This window comes from Pinus tabuliformis, chromosome 3_1 (genome assembly GCF_031772625.1).
Source record: "Pinus tabuliformis cultivar Carrire ecotype Pingquan chromosome 3_1, CPIR1, whole genome shotgun sequence".
In the NCBI taxonomy this organism is placed as follows: Eukaryota; Viridiplantae; Streptophyta; class Pinopsida; order Pinales; family Pinaceae; genus Pinus; species Pinus tabuliformis.
The window spans coordinates 568,649,692-568,668,362 of NC_142301.1; the positions used below are offsets into that span (position 1 = coordinate 568,649,692).

The 18,671-nt window shown below is 38.0% G+C and overlaps 2 protein-coding genes across 3 annotated transcripts; both read left to right on the forward strand.

Moving 5' to 3' along the window:
- Window positions 1–500: 500 nt before the first annotated feature.
- Window positions 501–5,933, forward strand: LOC149188262 (putative LRR receptor-like serine/threonine-protein kinase At1g67720). Of its 2 annotated transcripts, XM_089411622.1 has the most exons (15): window positions 501–1,891; window positions 1,975–2,101; window positions 2,206–2,277; window positions 2,526–2,594; window positions 2,880–2,957; window positions 3,214–3,282; window positions 3,383–3,454; window positions 3,556–3,627; window positions 3,809–3,981; window positions 4,096–4,304; window positions 4,443–4,569; window positions 4,667–4,726; window positions 4,818–5,010; window positions 5,143–5,273; window positions 5,386–5,933. In XM_089411622.1, exons 4-14 carry the CDS (start codon window positions 2,581–2,583, stop codon window positions 5,183–5,185), a joined length of 1,110 nt encoding a protein of 369 aa, XP_089267748.1. In that variant the 5' UTR covers window positions 501–1,891; window positions 1,975–2,101; window positions 2,206–2,277; window positions 2,526–2,580; the 3' UTR covers window positions 5,186–5,273; window positions 5,386–5,933. The 2 variants fall into 2 exon arrangements, with proteins under 2 accessions (XP_089267748.1, XP_089267749.1); XM_089411623.1 differs by having other exon boundaries at window positions 501–2,101; window positions 2,886–2,957.
- LOC149188263 (putative LRR receptor-like protein kinase At1g51890) lies at window positions 1,675–2,269 on the forward strand. The gene is made up of 3 exons (XM_089409910.1): window positions 1,675–1,891; window positions 1,975–2,101; window positions 2,206–2,269. The coding sequence occupies exons 1-3, from the start codon at window positions 1,675–1,677 to the stop codon at window positions 2,267–2,269; spliced, it is 408 nt and encodes a 135-aa protein (XP_089266036.1).
- Window positions 5,934–18,671: the final 12,738 nt, after the last annotated feature.

Genomic DNA, 18,671 nt, shown 5'->3' on the forward strand with positions numbered 1-18,671 from the left:
TTCAAAAATCGTCAACATTAGCCTTCTCTTACTCTATTGAGACCTTGGGTATGTTGGCTGTGCAAAACATACCAATCACAAACCTGACAAATATAGATCCATTCTACTATGAGGAAGTCTTTGTTAGTTCTGGAACAGTGTTATATATTTGCTTGATCAGAACCTCCGCGAGTAACGATCCCTTTATCTCTGCTATCGAATTGAGGACCCTCAGGAATGGCATGTATCAACAGGCTAAGCCAGGAACAATGTTGGATTTACTATCAAGAAGTTATTTTGGTGGAGAATCGCTGGTCAGGTAAATTTTTGAAATTGTCATGTTTTGCGTACGGAAATTCTAAGCGCCATAAGTTTTAGATAAAAAATATGCGAAGCCGGGGTGCTTAATAATGTGCCGTTCTGCAAGTGTGATACCTTTTTCTGTAGTCTAAATACCTTTGCATGGTGAAGCAGGTATACTCAAGATAAGTTCGACCGTCTGTGGGATGTTGAAATCTAATTTCAACGCAGACCCAGAAAAACCGTGAACCAAGCCAGAAACCGTTCACCGGATTTTCTCGGAGCTATTTGCCGACGAAGGAATAATCCGGGAAGGAGCTCCGAGAAAATATGGAGCTGACGCGTGGTTGACCCCTGACGTAACGCAACGTAAGAATCTCGGAGGTTAACTTTCAGCACTTGTTGGTCTTCCGATATTGTTCTCCACCGTTGGATTTGCTCCCGTGTTCTCCGCCGTTGATCCCCTGGAGCTGCATACGAACCCACATCAATTCAATGTTTTGCGTGGAGTAAAAGGTTTATGGTTGACCGCCGTAGGTAAAAGAATTTAATGATTGGTACAAGATTTTGGTGAGGCTCTTTTAATATGAGCATGGGCATGTTATAATATATGTTTTTATATATATTTATATACGGCATGTATTAAATAGGAAATCGTATGTAATAAGTTTAATGTTTTTTGTTTTGACTTTTAAAAAAAATGTTATGTATTGCACACGGGAGGAACAAAAAAATTATTCTTCACAGCAGTGAAAAAGAATGACGGAGCAGTAAAAGAAAATCACACAGCAGTGTGTAAAATGAGAAGAACCAGGTGATGTAATTTTTGGAATAGCAAAAACCATGTGTGGTTTTGCACAGCAGTGCAGAAAGGAAATGGTGGAGCGATTTTTGTAACTCTGTGTAAATTTCTTTTCACAGCAGTGAACTTATGTAAATCTTTTTATTACAGCAGTAAGTTGTTTTTCACACCAGTGAATATAAAAAGGGATTTTACAGTGGTAAATCTTTGCATCAGGTTTTAATGAATAGAATGCTTTAATGGTGGTGAAATACTCTGTCTCTCAGTGAAATTTCTTTTAAGTCTTCTGTGTGCACAAAAGATCTTGGAGCAAAAGAAACAGAGCATTGTCTCTGTGTGTTTGTTTATTTGGTTTTTGGTATTTTCCCCATCAAAAATACCCAACATGGGAAAGAGTGGATCTTGGTCCTGATATACAGACTGTAACAGCGCAAGAGCCAATTTCAACAAACAATATCCAAGACCTTCCTCCATCTGTTGTGATGCAAACGGCGGGTATAAGCAACACTAACCTTATGGTTATAAATTTTCTTGGACGAGGGCACAAAAAGTCGTTATTGCTGTTATATTTTGCACATGTCGAGCCGGTTAATATGACCTTCTCTGTCGGGATAAATGGTAAAACAGTTTCTAATATTAGTATGGTTCAGAATTATTCTGGCTTAGAAAAAGAATTTCTGATTAACGACACACAATCCAGTACTTTCGGCGTGGAACTTTTTGCACTCACTAATTCGACTCGTCCTACAATCAATGGTTTGGAGATATACTCCGTCTTTTATACTGAACTGGAGACATGTTCAAAAGATGGTACGTGGCCTTTAGTCATAAATCAAGAACAATTCACTTTAAAATTCCCAATAAAGTTTAACCAAATACTGTTTACGCTGCAGTTGAAGCTCTCGAGGTTCTCAAAACGAAATTCGGCATTAAAGATTGGATTTCCGATCCTTGCTATTTAATCCGGTGGAAAGGAATTTCCTGTGACAACAGCACTTCGGTCGTAAGAATTTCAGAAATGTAAATCTAATTGTTTACCATTCATTCTTTTATGTCTGAAGTTGTAAAACTGACAGAAATTATGTTTGATAATATAAGAGGTTAAGAAAATGTTATGTTAGCAGGAATTTGTCAGGAAGGAATCTTAGTGGATCGGTACCTGAGAATATTGGAGAATTGACTGCATGAGTCAACCTGTAAGGAAATTCTATTATTTTTGGGCTATCTGTACCCGTACCATAGTTTTGTATCCTAAGAAATCGCTTCCAGAAATATGCATCACGATTTTAAATCTTCAGTGAAATGTAACTTCTTCGAACTTAGCATACATTATGGTCTATACGTTCTAGGATATTTTTCGGAGTTTGCTTATGAAGTGATCATAACTTGTATTTCACTGTAAATACTTGAGGTGGTACTCATCCATTGGTGTTGACATAAGCAGGTCACTTGAGAATAACTCTCTTACGGGACCATTGCCAAATTTCTCCAATTTGACGATGTTAGAGAGACTGTAAGCACTTCGTTCTCAAGAGAATAGACCTCACGCTTTTTTAAAATTTATATGGATTGTAATTTCTTAGATTGATTGTTATTCTAAGTAAAGTATGTGATAACATTTAAAAAATGATATCATTGTCAATTCACTTTAAACTTGAATAACCATTTAAAGGATCCAATGTAGCCGGGCTTAAATTTGTTATCATTAATGTAGAATAATTAATAAATTTTAAATGATAAAAGAATTATACACAAGCCTATACTGATTTTGGTGAAACGTCCATTTATTTTGCTTAAGGTGCAGATATCTACAAAATAACAACTTGACCAGTAACGTTCCGGACTGGCTTTTTGGCCTCGAAAACCTTAAAGATTTGTATGATTCTCTCCAATCCTTTGATTATAAAATTATACTCAATCTTTTCTTTACTTTCATTGTTGCGATTCCAGGTTTATAGAGCAGAAAAGTTTTAGTGGTGTAATTTAGTGGTGAAATTCACTGGCATTCTTCAGAGTTTGACAAACACAATATAAGATTGATGATCTCCGAGGTCTTATGACGTGAACATTTCTGGCCCTTAAATACCATACTGGAAGTGAAACTCATCCATGATTCGTGTTGACATAACCAGGTCACTCGAGAATAACCATTTTACGGGACCATTGCCAAATTTCTCCAATTTAACCATGTTGGAGAGACTGTAAGTACTCTGTTCACAATAAGAGCAAGTCTACACTTTTACGAAAACAGGGATTGGTCATCATTTTAATTAGGCATCTAATAATTTTCTTATTGTGCAGACATCTACAAAACAACACCTTGACCGGTACAGTTCCAGACTGGCTCTCTGGACTCGCAAACCTTACAGAGTTGTACGCCTCTCTCCCATTTTTTTATTGTAAAATCATACATCAATCTTCTCCTTCCTATCAGTTTTATGGTCACAGGTTTACAGAGAGCAATCATTTCACAGGTTTATAGAAAATAATAATTTCAGTGGGGAAATTCCTCCGCAACTTCTCTCCAATCCTTCATTGGTATTCAGGTAAATCTAAATTCTTATCGATTGTAATATTGCAGGGGCTAACAACAGCTTCGCATTCTATTATTTTGCAGTTTCTGTATCATCTTTCATGTTTGCTTTAATATCCGAGCAACCAATACCTGAGAAAGTGATGAAACTGAAGAGATTTGACGGAACGTCTACTTCGTTTGATGTGTTACAGATACTCTGGGAACCGCTATTTAACTATCCCGTCAAATCCAAACAACCACAGGGTGAAGCTCACCCTCAGACTGACATTAAGTGGAAGTGCACTGATAGTTTTAGTGTTCATGGTGGCTATTGTTTTGCATTGCAAGAAAACCAGGAGAAAAGAGGGCAGCGCGTTGTACGAAGGTCAGGAAATATATTCAATCTTACTATTTCTAATATGAGACGTAGTAAAGGTAGACCCCCAGAATTGAAGCAATCTTAGGCTGTCCTAATTTAACCCTGATTGATAAAGTGCAGACAACTCAACGATCGTATTGCCAAATACAACAAAGTCTCGCGTATTTACTCTACAAGAGATAATCGCAGCCACACAAAACTTTAGGGAGAAAATAGGGCAAGGGGGCTTTGGATCTGTGTTCTTTGGTCAATTGGAACGAGGAAAACGTATAGCTGTAAAAGTACTCTCCTCGTTTTCCAAACAAGGTGTTCAGGAGTTCCTGAATGAGGTAAGTTTTAAATCCTTAAATCATGTAATATGGTCCGATTTCTGGACTTAACCTAATAATGTTTTGGCTGCACTATTAAGTAATAATTAAAATGATTGGAATTCAAATTTCATGCCATTGACTTCACTTGGTGAACAGGTTAATCTTCTTTCTACAGTCCATCATAAGAACTTGGTGACTTTACTCGGTTACTGTATTGAATCGAGAGAGCTTATGCTCGTCTATGAGCACATGCCCGGAGGGTCCCTACGAGACCGCCTTTATGGTAAATATATTGCTTAGAAGCATGTTTGATTGAAGGGTGCATATAACGTGCTAAAATTACCAAGTAATGGAAACTCTTTTGGTTTTTAATTTTCCAGATCCTACTTTTGAGCTCAACTGGGAAACCAGGATCAAAATAGCTTTAAATGCAGCACAGGGTAACACTTTTCCTAAAGCATTTAATGAACATATATTTTTGTATCTATTGATTACCTTATTTCTCAGCTAACCAGCGATTTGTGTTCGAAGGATTGGAATACCTTCATATGGGTTGCATCCCAAAGATAATTCATAGAGATATCAAGACAGCCAACATCCTTCTAGACAACAATATGAATGGAAAAATTGCCGATTTCGGTCTTTCAAGGTTGACACCTGGTGGGGATGCTTCTCATGTTACCTGCACTATTGTGAAAGGAACCCTAGGATACCTCGATCCAGCGTAAACCATATACATAACCCTTCCTATTACTCTTACTGTGGAATTGCATTAATTTTTAAGAGTAAAGGGCGTTTCATTTTTGTTTTAGTGTACATGAATAGCTTAACATTTTGAGGAGAATCTATACCGCAGGTATCTTCGCACTCTTATGTTGACAGACGAGCGATGTATATAGTTTCGGTGTGGTCTTGTTAGAGCTCCTAACTGGCAGATCACCCATAAATGCAAATGTAGCTGAAGATGAACTCGATATCGTTCAATGGGTAATGAATTTGATTATTGATCATTCTAGAGAAAGCAACATGAACATAATTTATGACTTTCAAGCGCATATTCAGCAAGTCTACCCATAATTATAATCGGACGCATTTGCAGGTCACGCGATATGTAGAGATGGAGGACATAGCGGTTATCATAGACAGGAGGTTGGATGGAAACTACGACATGGAATCCGTTGCTAAAGTTGCTAAACTAGCGCTTAGATGTGTTCAGAGTAGGCCATCATATAGGCCCAGCGCAAGTGAAGTAGTGGCAGAGATAAAAAGTGCTATTATACATGAGTCTGATCTTCCAATTTCAGAGACAATTGCTTCTTTGGAGACCGACCCTATCTGTTCCCAGGTGGACAACATGAAGTGGAGCGACAACAGCTCCAACCTCACGCAAGTGGGAAGATGAGTTTATGAGTACAACTGTTTGGAATGGTAACGAAAGTTCTAGTCATTCTGGATTTCTTCTCATCCTTTTATGTGTCATGGTCATGGTCAGCACTTCCAAAAATTCCACCTAAAGAATTGGCCTTTGGGTAATGTTAAGACCCCGCCCATAAAATAGTCCTTAATGCCATGTATGTGTCACGTTAGGACACGATGTTAATATAATTTTTCGAAATGTTTTGCTAATAGTGAAAATAATTTTATTCTCCTTTAAGCTTTGAAACACAATTTGTTACAAGTTTACACAATAGTCTCTTTTTTTTTTTATAACTATTAGATTACGTATACGGTTACTATGTTACTACAAGAGGGAGATAGGGAGAAGATAAAGACGATATCTTAATTGTAATATGCATTTTGAATTCTTAAATTAAGTTCATGTTTCATATCTAGTTGAACTCGAATGGTGACTTGGTTATTAGATTTTCAAATTTAATGAAAATATATTTATGACGAAAACATGAAGATTAAGATTCTCATTATTGTCCCTTGATTTCCTTGATAATTTAATATACCAAGTGACATGTATAAAAACCCAAGTTCACTTGAGCCATGAGACATGGAGATGAAGATAAAGATAACATAAAGAAAGTATGGCTAATTATTTTTGGAAAATGTTTTTCACATTTATGAGTACGATATTTTTTAGTTATGTTATTATATGATTTCTGTTTTTTCTATTAAAGATTAAGAGTTTTGGATTATTAAGATGAGAACCATAGTATGAATGGATGAGTTATCACATATTGTATTGCATTGCATTGCATGTGTTTGAAGAACTTTCAAGTCAATTATAAAACAAAATCAAAAGAATCAACTTATAACTAATAAGAAGGATGATTAGTGTAAACTTTCTCATTCAGTGTATGTCCTTTGTGCTTGATCTCATGGTCCATCACTTTAATCTTCTGAATTTAACTAGTCATGATGATTCTAATCCACTACTCAACTGAAATGGTGGTCTCCATACCTTTTTTCATTTGCAACGAAATTCTTAAATTTCACTGAATTTGATCACGCGATTTGCAAACATCGTTACTCAATTTAGCACCTGCGACTCACCTAGAACCCACCATATGATTGTGTTCCATACCAAAAACTTCACGTGAAAGGCGCTTAAGCCCAAAATCCTTTTCTTTCAATGTTCTCATATTATAAATAGATTTCGCAAAAATCCACCTTTCTTCCGAGATTTGGATCCGGTCAGATTCGGTGGTTGCCAAATTTCCAAAGCCTCGGAGGTCTCTTGTACCAGATACCTTTTCTTCCTTGGTTGTTATATCCAACAGTTGAGGCTCAAATATCTTTTCAAAGAAATTGCATCCAAGGTTCGTGGCCCATATATCACCTTTTTTCTTTGACCTGGGATTCCATGCCTGGATTAACTTATATGAATAGTTCTCTTTGTACAGTCCACGTTGGATAAAGTTTTTGATCTATTGATCTAGAAATATGGGTTTCACTTAGAATATCAAATTACTTGAAGGCCATATTTCTACCACCCTTGGATTATTGAATGTAGGTCCCATGTTAGATATTCATTTGAATTCGGATAAGTTGCGATCTAGATAAAATTTCAAATGCTTGAGGTGGGACAAGGTCTGGATACAACTTATGGTTTAGATGTGACATTGAAATCCAGAATGTAGATCTAAATGCAACGCATGAACCTCTAGATTGAAAGCCTCCTGTATTTTGTTACTGAACAAACTTTTAACAATTTCATGGCAGACATTTTAACTGATTTCTATCAATGGACATAACCCTTATGAACAATGATAATTTCACTACTTAACCCTTGTGGGACAGATTTGACCCTATTTTTCAAATCAATTTTGATATGACTGGAATCCTATGTAACTATTATTGAGTTGGATAACATCAACTGCATTATGGTCGACACCTATCCTCTACATGTGAGTGATTCAATTTGACTTGATCACCTTGCGACCTCTCTCGCTTCTGATAAATGTTGCATCAGAAAACTTTGGTTTTGGATCTAAACTCAAGGAGTTAATTAATAATAGAACTAAGATAGGCTCATTCTATTTTTCTCATTAATGGATCACACACAATCACCCCAAACTAACTTTTAATCAGGGATTTAATAAAGCTCATAACACTTACACAACTGAGGAAGGATCGATTACACATAGGGCATTCACACATTAAAAAGGAAGATCAACCTACGAAGACTCAAAGCTAACTTAGCAAACATAATATATTTAGATGGACATACATGACCTGCATTCACACCTTGTAGGAGCTTCATGTTATTCTCTCCTTGAGCTCTATTTACTAGGCTACCTCTTAAGGTATGTCTACCCCCAATTTGAATCCTAAATTGTACACACATTATCTATCTCTAACTATTGGGAAGAATATATTTCAACCACTAAAGATTTTTTTGACATGTGTCCCAATACTCTTAACATCTCACCCAGAACATGACATTTTTACAAAGATCCACATGGCCCAAAAAACCAACAATGTAATATCCATAATAGCTAGAGTCTGAATAGTTGGAGTTACATAAACATCCTACTATTTTTAATTTTTATAAATTACATTTGATGGAAATTCAATTCCTTTTGGAAATTACATCATCCCCTTTGGGTCTAGGGAAAAAAAAGGTTTTCCTAGGGATTGATGCTCTTGCATCAGACTCCCCAAGTTGAAATATGTCATTTCCTCCTGGGCATGTGCCTTCAATTTGTTTACTCATCTAGGTTCCCATACATAATGTTGTTGTTGTCCATAATTTTGCCTGTATTATTGCCTCACTATTGATGTCAGTCTTCCAGGATCCCAAATTTGATTTTGCATTACGCTATATGCCTTGTTGAGGTAAATTCACATGGTTAGCTATGCTCTATGATTGGTTGTCTGTATATTCTAGTCATATCTCCTCTTGTGGATATTTCTCATCAGCATCCACATCTTGTCAATCTCGTCATCTAGCTCTTTCCTCAGTTGAAATTTATTACTTCCATCTCTCATGTCATATGTTGGAATCTTCTTATTCCTATTGTCGTCATCCTTCTCTAAATGGAATAAAATGTTGTTTACATGATACATTCTCATCCTTGTCTTAGATCCCTTGTCACTTGCAAACACATAATCAATCTAGAAATAGAAAATTATCTCTACCCTAATTCACTTTTCTAGCAATCTAACCTCTTCAAATTTAATGAGAATTGCATCTAAATGTTTTTGTTGATCATATATTTGATCTTCCTTTTGGATATCAATATAAGTCATTTTTTTCCTTGCTCACCGATTCTTGAAATTGTACTCCAATAACTTCATTGGTTGTATTTGTATGGGTTTCTCCTTGATCCTCTCTATGAGACAATGTTGTCTCATCTTCCATTTTTATAGGTTTTAAATTTTTTCCTCCTCCAATGTTTTGAGAAGGAAATCCTTCATCACCTCCGATCATTATGGTCGCTATAGGTAACTATCATCACTTTTCATTCTTGATACCATCCTCCATACATAACTTGTTAGATTTTAAAATACAAGGCTCTCTAGCCTTATTTTAGATCTTTGTTCTCACATCTCTAAGTTGTTTTGAACTCTCCCTTGATTCAGTCTCTTCTCATTGTCTTCCTCTTGCCTAATAGTTGTAAAACCCTTATTTAATGTTGGTCCATATGCTTAATCTTCTTCCAACTGCAATTTTTCATGTTGAATAGGAACCTTTAAATATATTATCCTTTCTTCTAGGAAATTTAACTCTTCATCCAAATTAGAAGACTATCTTGAACTAGATTTTCAGAGTCCATGCAAGGTTCAACCCTTATTAGCCATTCCTCTAAGTTTCTCATCTCTTTCTCAAGATCTCTAATTACTTCTTCTGAATGTTGTCCTCGAGATTCACCACTATTTCTAGGAAATGGCATATATTATGTCTCCTTAATGAGAGCTTCATATTTATTATATCTCTCTATACCTACAAGCACATAATTAGCTTGAAAATCAAGGATTATCTTTGTGCCTTAGATGCTATGGGTACTTCTTATTGACTAGATATACACGAACATTCCTCATCACTAGTTGTAAATTCTTCATTTTTCTCATTTCTTGCTGCAATTCATCCAACCTATTTATTTCTTTATATTTCTCCATGAGCATTGCCTTCAAATATTGTTCTACATCCACCTCATTCACTTGAAGGGATGCTTCTTTTGGAACTCTACTATTGCATTCGTCCCCTAAGAAAAATTATGCACTTTCCCCTTCCTTCATGATGGTTTGTAATGATTATCTAGCTTTGTGTTTTGCATGTCATGCACATGAAAACAGTTAATTAGTTTTAAAAATGTGAGGCTCTTGGGCCTTTATTGATGATTCTCAAAACATATGTTGTTCTATACTTTTTACAGTGTCCATGAGTCTTTCCATTAGTCTCCTCTCTTCATCTCCATCATCCTCTTCACCAAGGAGTGGTCCTTACTCTAGTTCACAAATGTAAATAGCCTATCCCTTGTACTTAGTTTTCCTTAGTTCTTTCTTCCCAAACAAGGCGCTCAAGTGGTGCTTCAACCTCTCTTGTAGCACAGTTCATTTTATCTTTATCTTCCTTAACACCCAACCATATCTATAGTCTTCTTCCATTTCTCAAGTGGCTTTCTTATCATAATGAGCTTTTAACTCAAAAAACTCTTTGTCAAATTCCTATTAATTCATTCTTCCTCTTATGCCATTCATTGTCGAATCATGTTTTCTTCTATTGCAGCTTACACTTTCACCTTCAAAATGACTATCAACAATGATCTTTCTTCCTCCTTCGTGAGCTTCCTCTTTCCCATTGTGACCTGCAATCAAGCCCTAGCAACAAGTCTTCTCCATTAACTTGTCGCCCCAATACCTTACCAAGATTTCTCTATAGCTTGGCCTTTTTGTATTCCTCTAGTTCACTCCTCTAGAACCTCCTGAGCACTCCTTGCTCTTTTGGGCTTCTACACCTACTTCTCACCTTTTCAAAACTTCTCTTGTTCTCTTCACCTTTCCTTGAGGAGTTCCTTTGAACTCTACTTTCTTGAAACCTTAGATGGAACAACCTTTTTCTGTAGCCTTTCTATTGTAAGGTCCTCTGCCACAACTCCTTTTTCTCCTATTTCTACCTACAATTGTCGAATCCTTTAAAATAAAATTCTAAAGACCAGGTTTACCTAACATGTCTCACTTGGAAATAATGCTTACATTAGTAAATAGGTAGATCAGTTTTGTGGTTTTGTTGAGAGATTCTCTCAAAAAGCAATTCCTTCTTTGGAATCTGTTGGATCTCATGAGCACTATTTATATGGCTTGTAATTTGGTTTTGGTGAATAATACAAATAGTTTTGTGAGTAATCTTTGTACAATGACTACTCCTCCAATTTTCTTGTTGGTATCAGAGCCTGTATGGGATTGAATCCCTCATGGGAGGGCTCAGGAAGATGGAAGAGGTTTGATATTTTTTGGTTCTTTGTACATAAATAAGATAGCCCATTAGAGTGTTTAGTTTTCATTGTGTGAGTAAATTTTATTTTATGTCTAGATTTATTCCCTATGTGTTTTTGCCGTATGCACTAGAAAAGAGCTACCAGGAAAGAGATTGTTTGTGATTATACCTCTCGTTTCTTACTATCATGGAATGACACAAATTGCTTCCATGGGTCATGGGTATCCTCTAATAATCAAATTGGATGGGGTGTGTGGATATGTTGCTGAACATTTCTTTGGAGGAATTCGAAGACCTTCGAACACTATCTTTCGCTATGAGATTTAAAGGTGTGGGGGCCTTCATTGTTCACACTCTAGCAAATTTTTTAGTGCTATACCAGAGGCATTGTATTTCATGCTATACTCACCCTCTGCTCAAACTGAAAATTATTTTTAGTGGATGGAAACAATGACAACAGACATTTCAAGATTCGATTTTGAGACCATGAGACACTTGATGACATGAGGAAAATGACTCCCCTCATGAACATTGTATAAAGTTCCCATTTTTGTCAAGGTCCCTTGAAACACCATTTTCCCACCTTTGATTTTTCTTTGCACTTTTGTTGTAGTTTGGTTGTAGCCACTGTGTAATGAGAGCCTTTTGAAGATCTACCCTTAGATATTCTGATTTCAGGAAAAATGGCTTTAAGCAGTGCTACAGCTGATACATATGGATAGGATGGATTGGGTTAGTGTAAGAAATAGAATCGATGGTCACAATGTCTTCTCCTGTAAATTCATGGTGTTTCTACTCGATGGTGTTGCTGGAGGAAGTGTCATTGTAAAAAGGAAATCATTAAACACACTATAAATTCCAGTGGCCCCATCAAACAAGAACTTGAAAATTATTGTCATTGTTTGATCTATGTGGTTGAAAATTTATGATTATTGTGACTGTTAATTTGGGTTTGGTCATAACCATTAATAGAGAGCCTTCCCTTAGCTATTTTTGCAAATTCATTTAGTTGTACTTTATACATTCGGTAAGTCAATAGAAAACAGAGCATAGAGGTTGATTAGTTTCACTGTTATGGGTTTTAGTCTTTTCCAGGCATGGGTAAAAAGATGGGTATCAGAAACAAATATGGCAATTGGTTTTTTAGTCGTGGTGTTTCTGATTTTGGTTTGTGTGGAATGTTAAAAGTGTAGAACCAATTGATGAATAGAGAAATAAAACTAAATTAGTGGTTCTCGAAGCTCTTTAGTGCCAAGAAAGTATCACTAGTTTAATTGTGTAAATCTGTTATACGTTGATGGGTCGTTTTGTGCTCCATGCTTCAAGAGAGTCAATTACAGGTTGTGCTATGAGATCCATGGGTGTAGAAAGGTCAACTACATAATTGACAACTGAATACGGTCCAATATCGATATTTTCCTTGGGGAGATCAAGAAGCATCAATTAAAGTTAATTAAATATGGTTATAGGTGGTTATGTGTTAAATGATTTGAATGGGAAGCTTGGAGATTGTGGTGGTGAAAAGAGCATTGTCTAGGAGACTTCAAAGCAAGGATAAGTGTCGAGGAAGACCATCTGGATAGACGTGACTATATGTAATTTATGATTCTTGTAATAATGTTTGTAATGATGTAAATGTAGGCATTGAAGGGGAGACTTGGAAATAATACTTACTTTAGTATTCCTTAATTCCATGTATGTGTTAGGTTCCTATACCAATAGGTTTCATTTTTCATGATTGACCTGGGAAGTGCCAAATATGTTCATCTTTTCATGCTGCAAAAGTTCCATATTTTGTAAAAGCTTCAAATAAGGAAAATTAAAAAATGTGAAGAGGGTATGCCCTAAAATAATAATCAAAGGGCAAGAAAAATCAATTGGTCAGATAAAATAATAGAAATGAACCCCAAAGAAAGACCAGGAAAGTGGTTAGCCAAAATGCCACTGCTAGCTTGGTGGATGGCCCAATAGTTCAATCTGGACCATGCCATGTTTAAATTGTTGTTGTAGAATAGAGAAAGAATATATGTCCAAACAGTTTAAGCTTGGCAGATGAGTAGATAGGTAGAGAAATTCAGGGGCCCAACTGCTTAATCTGGGCCCTTGCAAGAAATAAGGGTAGATTTAGATAGGAGGGCAGTCAAAAGAAAAGAGAATAATCAGGGTTTGCAAGTCTAAGTGCACCTATTCAAAAGGAAGAAAAAATGTTAGGTATATTAGGCTGAGTAGGTAGTTGGAGGTTGCAGAAGCAAGGTTTGGATCACCTTTGTACTATCAAAAAGAGCTCATCTCATCGATGACAGAAGTGTCAAAGCAGTTGTTTGGTGGCAGAACTTTGGAAATATGTCTAATTCCCCTTCACTCCCCCCTAAAAGTCTCTCACTAACACCCCTGGAGGACCTTGGGATCTGCCCAACCAGTCCTGTTTTCACCTCACTTTTGTAAAATATCAAGTCAAGTTTTGGTTTTCCTCAATGAAAAGAAGCCACATTTCTTGTGTAAAAGTCATTTCTTCACATTCCATTCACTCCTATGTCTAAATTTCATTTCTTAGACTCAGCCTCTTCCCTACACTTTCACTTCACAAGGTCATATTAACTTCTAATATTATTGTATAGCTCCCTAAACTACTTTCCCATCCCTATTTCTACAAAAACTGTGTAAAAACCCCAAAAAATACTAAATATTCTACCCTTTGGCACTATAGCCATAGAAAACAAAGTCAAGGAAATGCTAGGTCCATTTGGGGCCTTAGCATTAGCCTTTCCGCATCCTAAACCTGGGATTAACTTAACCTTTGGTTAAATTAATAACCATTGTCCACCCCCCGCTCATTATTTAAGTTTTTTGTTTAAAATAAACATTAAACGATACCCCCGTGCATAACCGCAAAACCCATTTAACCAAATTTTTAACCCCCCACCATTTCATATAATATTCAATATACCGGTGGGTCCCTGTGCCGTATCACACAACCATGTAGGCATCCCGTCAACCGTTGATCTGTGCCCTACAGATCCGACGGCCCAGGTCGATTTCGGAGCCACCTCGATGTATGGGAGTTAGCACCCGATAGCATGGCGGTTTTCCGTCGTACAAAAGACGCGTGTCCTTTTCTGATTGCGTCGGGCGGGCTCTGACAAATACCGCCCCTGTACCAAAGGCGGTACGATAAAACCATTTACCGCCTTCTGTCCCTGCCCGCGTGTCCTCTGCCACGTCATACGCCGCGACAGCCCCCATGCCACTGCTCTGTCCGATGTGTCTACCTCGTCACTCGTCCAGGTCAGCGCCCACATCGGCTGCCACGTCACCATACCATACCCGCTACCCGCCAAATGACGTCATGCTGACAAAGCGCCAAAAGCGCCAAAAGTCCCGAATTTTCGTAAAATATGCCAAATTGACTGTTTTTGTTCATTTTCATTGGTCAATTTGGAAGCTCTGTGCATGTTGTTTTACGTCGTTCTTCCGCCCAAGTTCAAATTTACTCATCCGAGCCGCTGCCACCTGTAATTTTGACTCCATTGTTCGCCATTTGAACCAGCTCAACACCCTCGGCGCCATAGAAACCAGGTATTTGCCCAGATTTTACCTGTTTACCTCTGTTTTCACCATTTTCTCCATTTTTGGCTGCGTAAACTCTGCAAGTTCCCAAACTAAAAGCACTCATACACCTAATTGCTGCCTAGAATTCACTGATTAACCCCCTGTTCGAAGAAAACCCTGCGAAATTGCGCCCATTAGCAAATTCATCGTTGAAAAATCATTTTCAAGTTCCTGTTCCCAAAAAAACTCCATATCGGCCGCGCATTGTCCCCCTTCACCAAAATCCTCTGCAAAAAACTTCAGCCATTGGGCTAAAATGATCCCCATTCCCTCTTTGTTTGTCTTCGCAAGCTTATCAGCCCAGTGAATTCATCAAAGAGAACAAAAGCCTGTTTGAACCCGGTAAATTTGCATCTGTTGTCATAAGCTACAGACAGTGAAAACTATAGCCTCATTTTGACTCATTTTCCAGCTCCTTTGTAAATCCTCACAAGCAAGCTTTATCAGTCTGTTGTTGCACTAATCCTGATTCCAAGTGTAAACACAAAAAACTTCAAAATGGCCACTCCCACAACTTTAAATATTGCCCCCTTGAATGCACCACACAGGGAGTTGGAGTGGCTACCCCTTGCTGACAGGGACTATCAAATGAAGGAAACAGTTGAACTGAGCAACAAATATCACATTGAAACTTTTTGCGAGATAAGGAAAAGATACAGAAGCAATGCTGATGTCCTTGGTATCTGGGAGTCCAACATGCCAATCTACCATCTCCCACAAGTGAATGTATTCCCTGATCTCATCCATCAGTGTTGTGAAAACTATGAGCCCACTCAAAGAGCAGTTTTGGCTCCATCTGGGACTATTTTGTTTCACATCACCCCTCAATCCATAAATGAGATGCTAAACTTTGAGCCAACAAAACCTCTGGTGCCTCTCTCCATGAAACTTCTACTTGACCAAGGGGCCAAACTGCCCAGCTCAAAGATCACAAGAATTGGCCAGTTGTTCATGGAACCAAATTATCAGCCCCGGCAACCTCCTCCTTATCTACATGTTTGGTTCAATGAAACAGGGAGACTGCTGGTAGACATGATATCCTACATCTTAGGATTCAATACTAGTGAGTATGTTGATGAGACAATCTTGGTAATGTTGTCCATGTTTGCTCCAGGGCAGCCCCCTGCTGTCCAGTATGATTATGCCACCTTCATAGTTGACAAAATTCATGAGAAATTCATGAACCTGGAGAGAGAAAGAGTGTTCAAATACACCTCCTATATATATCATTTGCTTCTATACTATCAGCCTGATAGTTTCCCAGTCTTCCTCAGAAAATTGGATGCTAAGGGGAAGCGAAGGTCTGTAATATTTTGGTCATCAGTCTGCCACCATGTTTATTACTCTCCATATACCTACTACGAGTTTATTGACCTATTTATACATCCATCTTCTTCCTTACTGGTGAGCACTCCTCTTCCTAGATTCACTGATGAGATGCAAAAGATTTTACAGCTTTCCAAAAGCTACAGCATTGGTGATTGGTATTTCTACCAAAACCACACAGTAATCAGAATTTATGGCTGTGAATTAGCCCCCTACAGACTACCAAAATATGTCCCCATGAGACTCTTTACCTCGGAATACTTCCGGCAATTTGGTAATGCATATATGATTCATTTCCATGGCAAAAGAAAAAAGGCACAACTCAAAATAAGACATCAATTGGGCCCATTTATTTTCAACAAGAGAGAAGAAGCCTAGGAAGAGGCAGATAAGATTTTGAAAAACTTTCTGTTGCTAAAACAAAGCTTTCATTGGGCACCTTATGACCCCAATCACTTTATAAGCCTTAGAAGAGTCAAATTCAAGCTTGCAGGGTATGTACACTGTGATATCCCTGAAATTGAAAAATATGCCAACCAACAAGAATGGGTAGAGGGCACATTAGTTGAAGAACTTTCTGAGGAAGAGATAGCAGAAAAAGCAATCAAAAACCTTGAAAAAGCATTTGACTTGGAATCTTTTGGACATGTATTTTTCACAACTCCTCGGCACCCTGGAGAAGGCACCTCATCTACCACGGCCTCCCAGCAACCTGCCCAAGTAAGTGCCCCACTGCAAGCAACAGACAAAGGTAAAGAGGTGCAACATTCAGAAGGGCAAGTGCACAATTTGGAACAACAAGAAACAATGGCACACCGGTCTGTTTCTACAGATGAGCAAAGTCAAGGGAAAGACCCTTCTACTCAAGAAAAGTCAACTGAAATTCCTGTATTACAGACTCCTACCAATGAAGAGAGAGCAAAGAAAAGAGATAGACAAGAACAAACACCTCCAGGGACATCCACAGAGCAGCAAGGAGAAAAAAGGCAGCGATTAAATCCCTTTTCAGAGGAAGAAATACCAGAAGGACCAACAGAACAGCAAGTTCCCCCAAGCATGGAGACATCAGCTAGCTCCTTTCAGCAGGAGCAAGAGAGACAACAAGGGGTGGAGGTTACATCTACTAGGAAACAAAGAAGACAGGGCTCGGATATTAAAAAGGCATTCACTGATATCAAAGCTAGAAATGAGCCAGTGAGGTACCAGCTCTACAACCAGTTGCTGAGGATGGCTCCCACCAATCAGCAAAGGCTAATGGCAGCCTACGACATTCAGGAAGGGAAAATGACCCTCAGTCATTTCAGACCTACAATGCAGCAACCCCAATCGACTGCTGACTATATTAGAATCAATATGGAAGTGCTTGCCAAAGATATCCATCCTATGGACCAGATTGAATTACACAAGCAGACCGGGGAAATGGTATATTCTACTTTGGCAGACAAAACATTGTTGGCCCATAGATTGCAAAATTCTCTGCACAATACCTTTGCCCAACTAGAATTGGAAAAAGCCTCATCACAAGCCAAGGACAATAGAATCAAGTCCTTGGAGGAGATCATTATAGAGCTGGGACATGATCCCACTGATCCCAAGGGTGTGCAAGCCTTGATCAAAAAGAAAGAAGAGGACATAGCAGCCCTCAAAAGACAACTCAGGATACAAGCTACAATACATCCTCAAACTACAGAGGTAGCTCAACAGAAAGAGGAGCAGGATGTGGTAACTTTACTTATGAGCTTGCACAAATGATTAATAGAAACAGAGGCTGCCTTGGAAGCATCATTGCAGGGGAGACAGGGAGAGTTGGCCTCTCAGCCAATTCAAATAGCTCAGACTATTACAGCTACTCCTACTACGGCCACCACAATAGTCCCTCCCACTGTTACAACATGAGAAGCAGGTACTTCAAGCTCGGTACCAGTTTCAGTAACAACAACAGCACCAACAGAGCAAGAGGCCAATTTGAGCATGGACAATATGATGAAAGAAATAAAGTCCCTGGAAGTGCAAATGGCAGAATTAAAACAGGTCAAAGAAAAACTGGTTAAAATTGAGGAAAAATATGACAAGTCAAAGCAGGATGTAGCTGAGAAGGCAAGGGAAGTGAAAGCCTTAGATAAAAGGATAAAGGAGCTGGAAAAAGAACTTACACTTGGTAAAACTCTAGCTGAGCTTAAGAAAATATTGTGGGCCAAAATTGGCCAATCCATTACAGACCAATGGCAATCCATTCAAACTATACATGAGCAAATGGATTTAATAGGCCTGGCTCAGTTTGAAAATCAAAAGGCAAGAGCATCTTTGGGAAATATGCCTGAGATAGCTAATAGAATGATCCACTTCCTCAACACTCATACCAAGGAGCAGCTAGTAGCAATAGGTATCAGGAACATAACTGATACCATTTTATTAATAAAAAGGGTGCTGACCCTAAGGAATTTTGTACAAACTCTGGAAAGAAAATGCCAAGAAATGCAGGCAGAAGTGGATGAGTTCACAACAAAGTTTGCAGCATTATAGAGTCGAGGGCTACCCAGTTTACTGACCAGTGCTGGAAT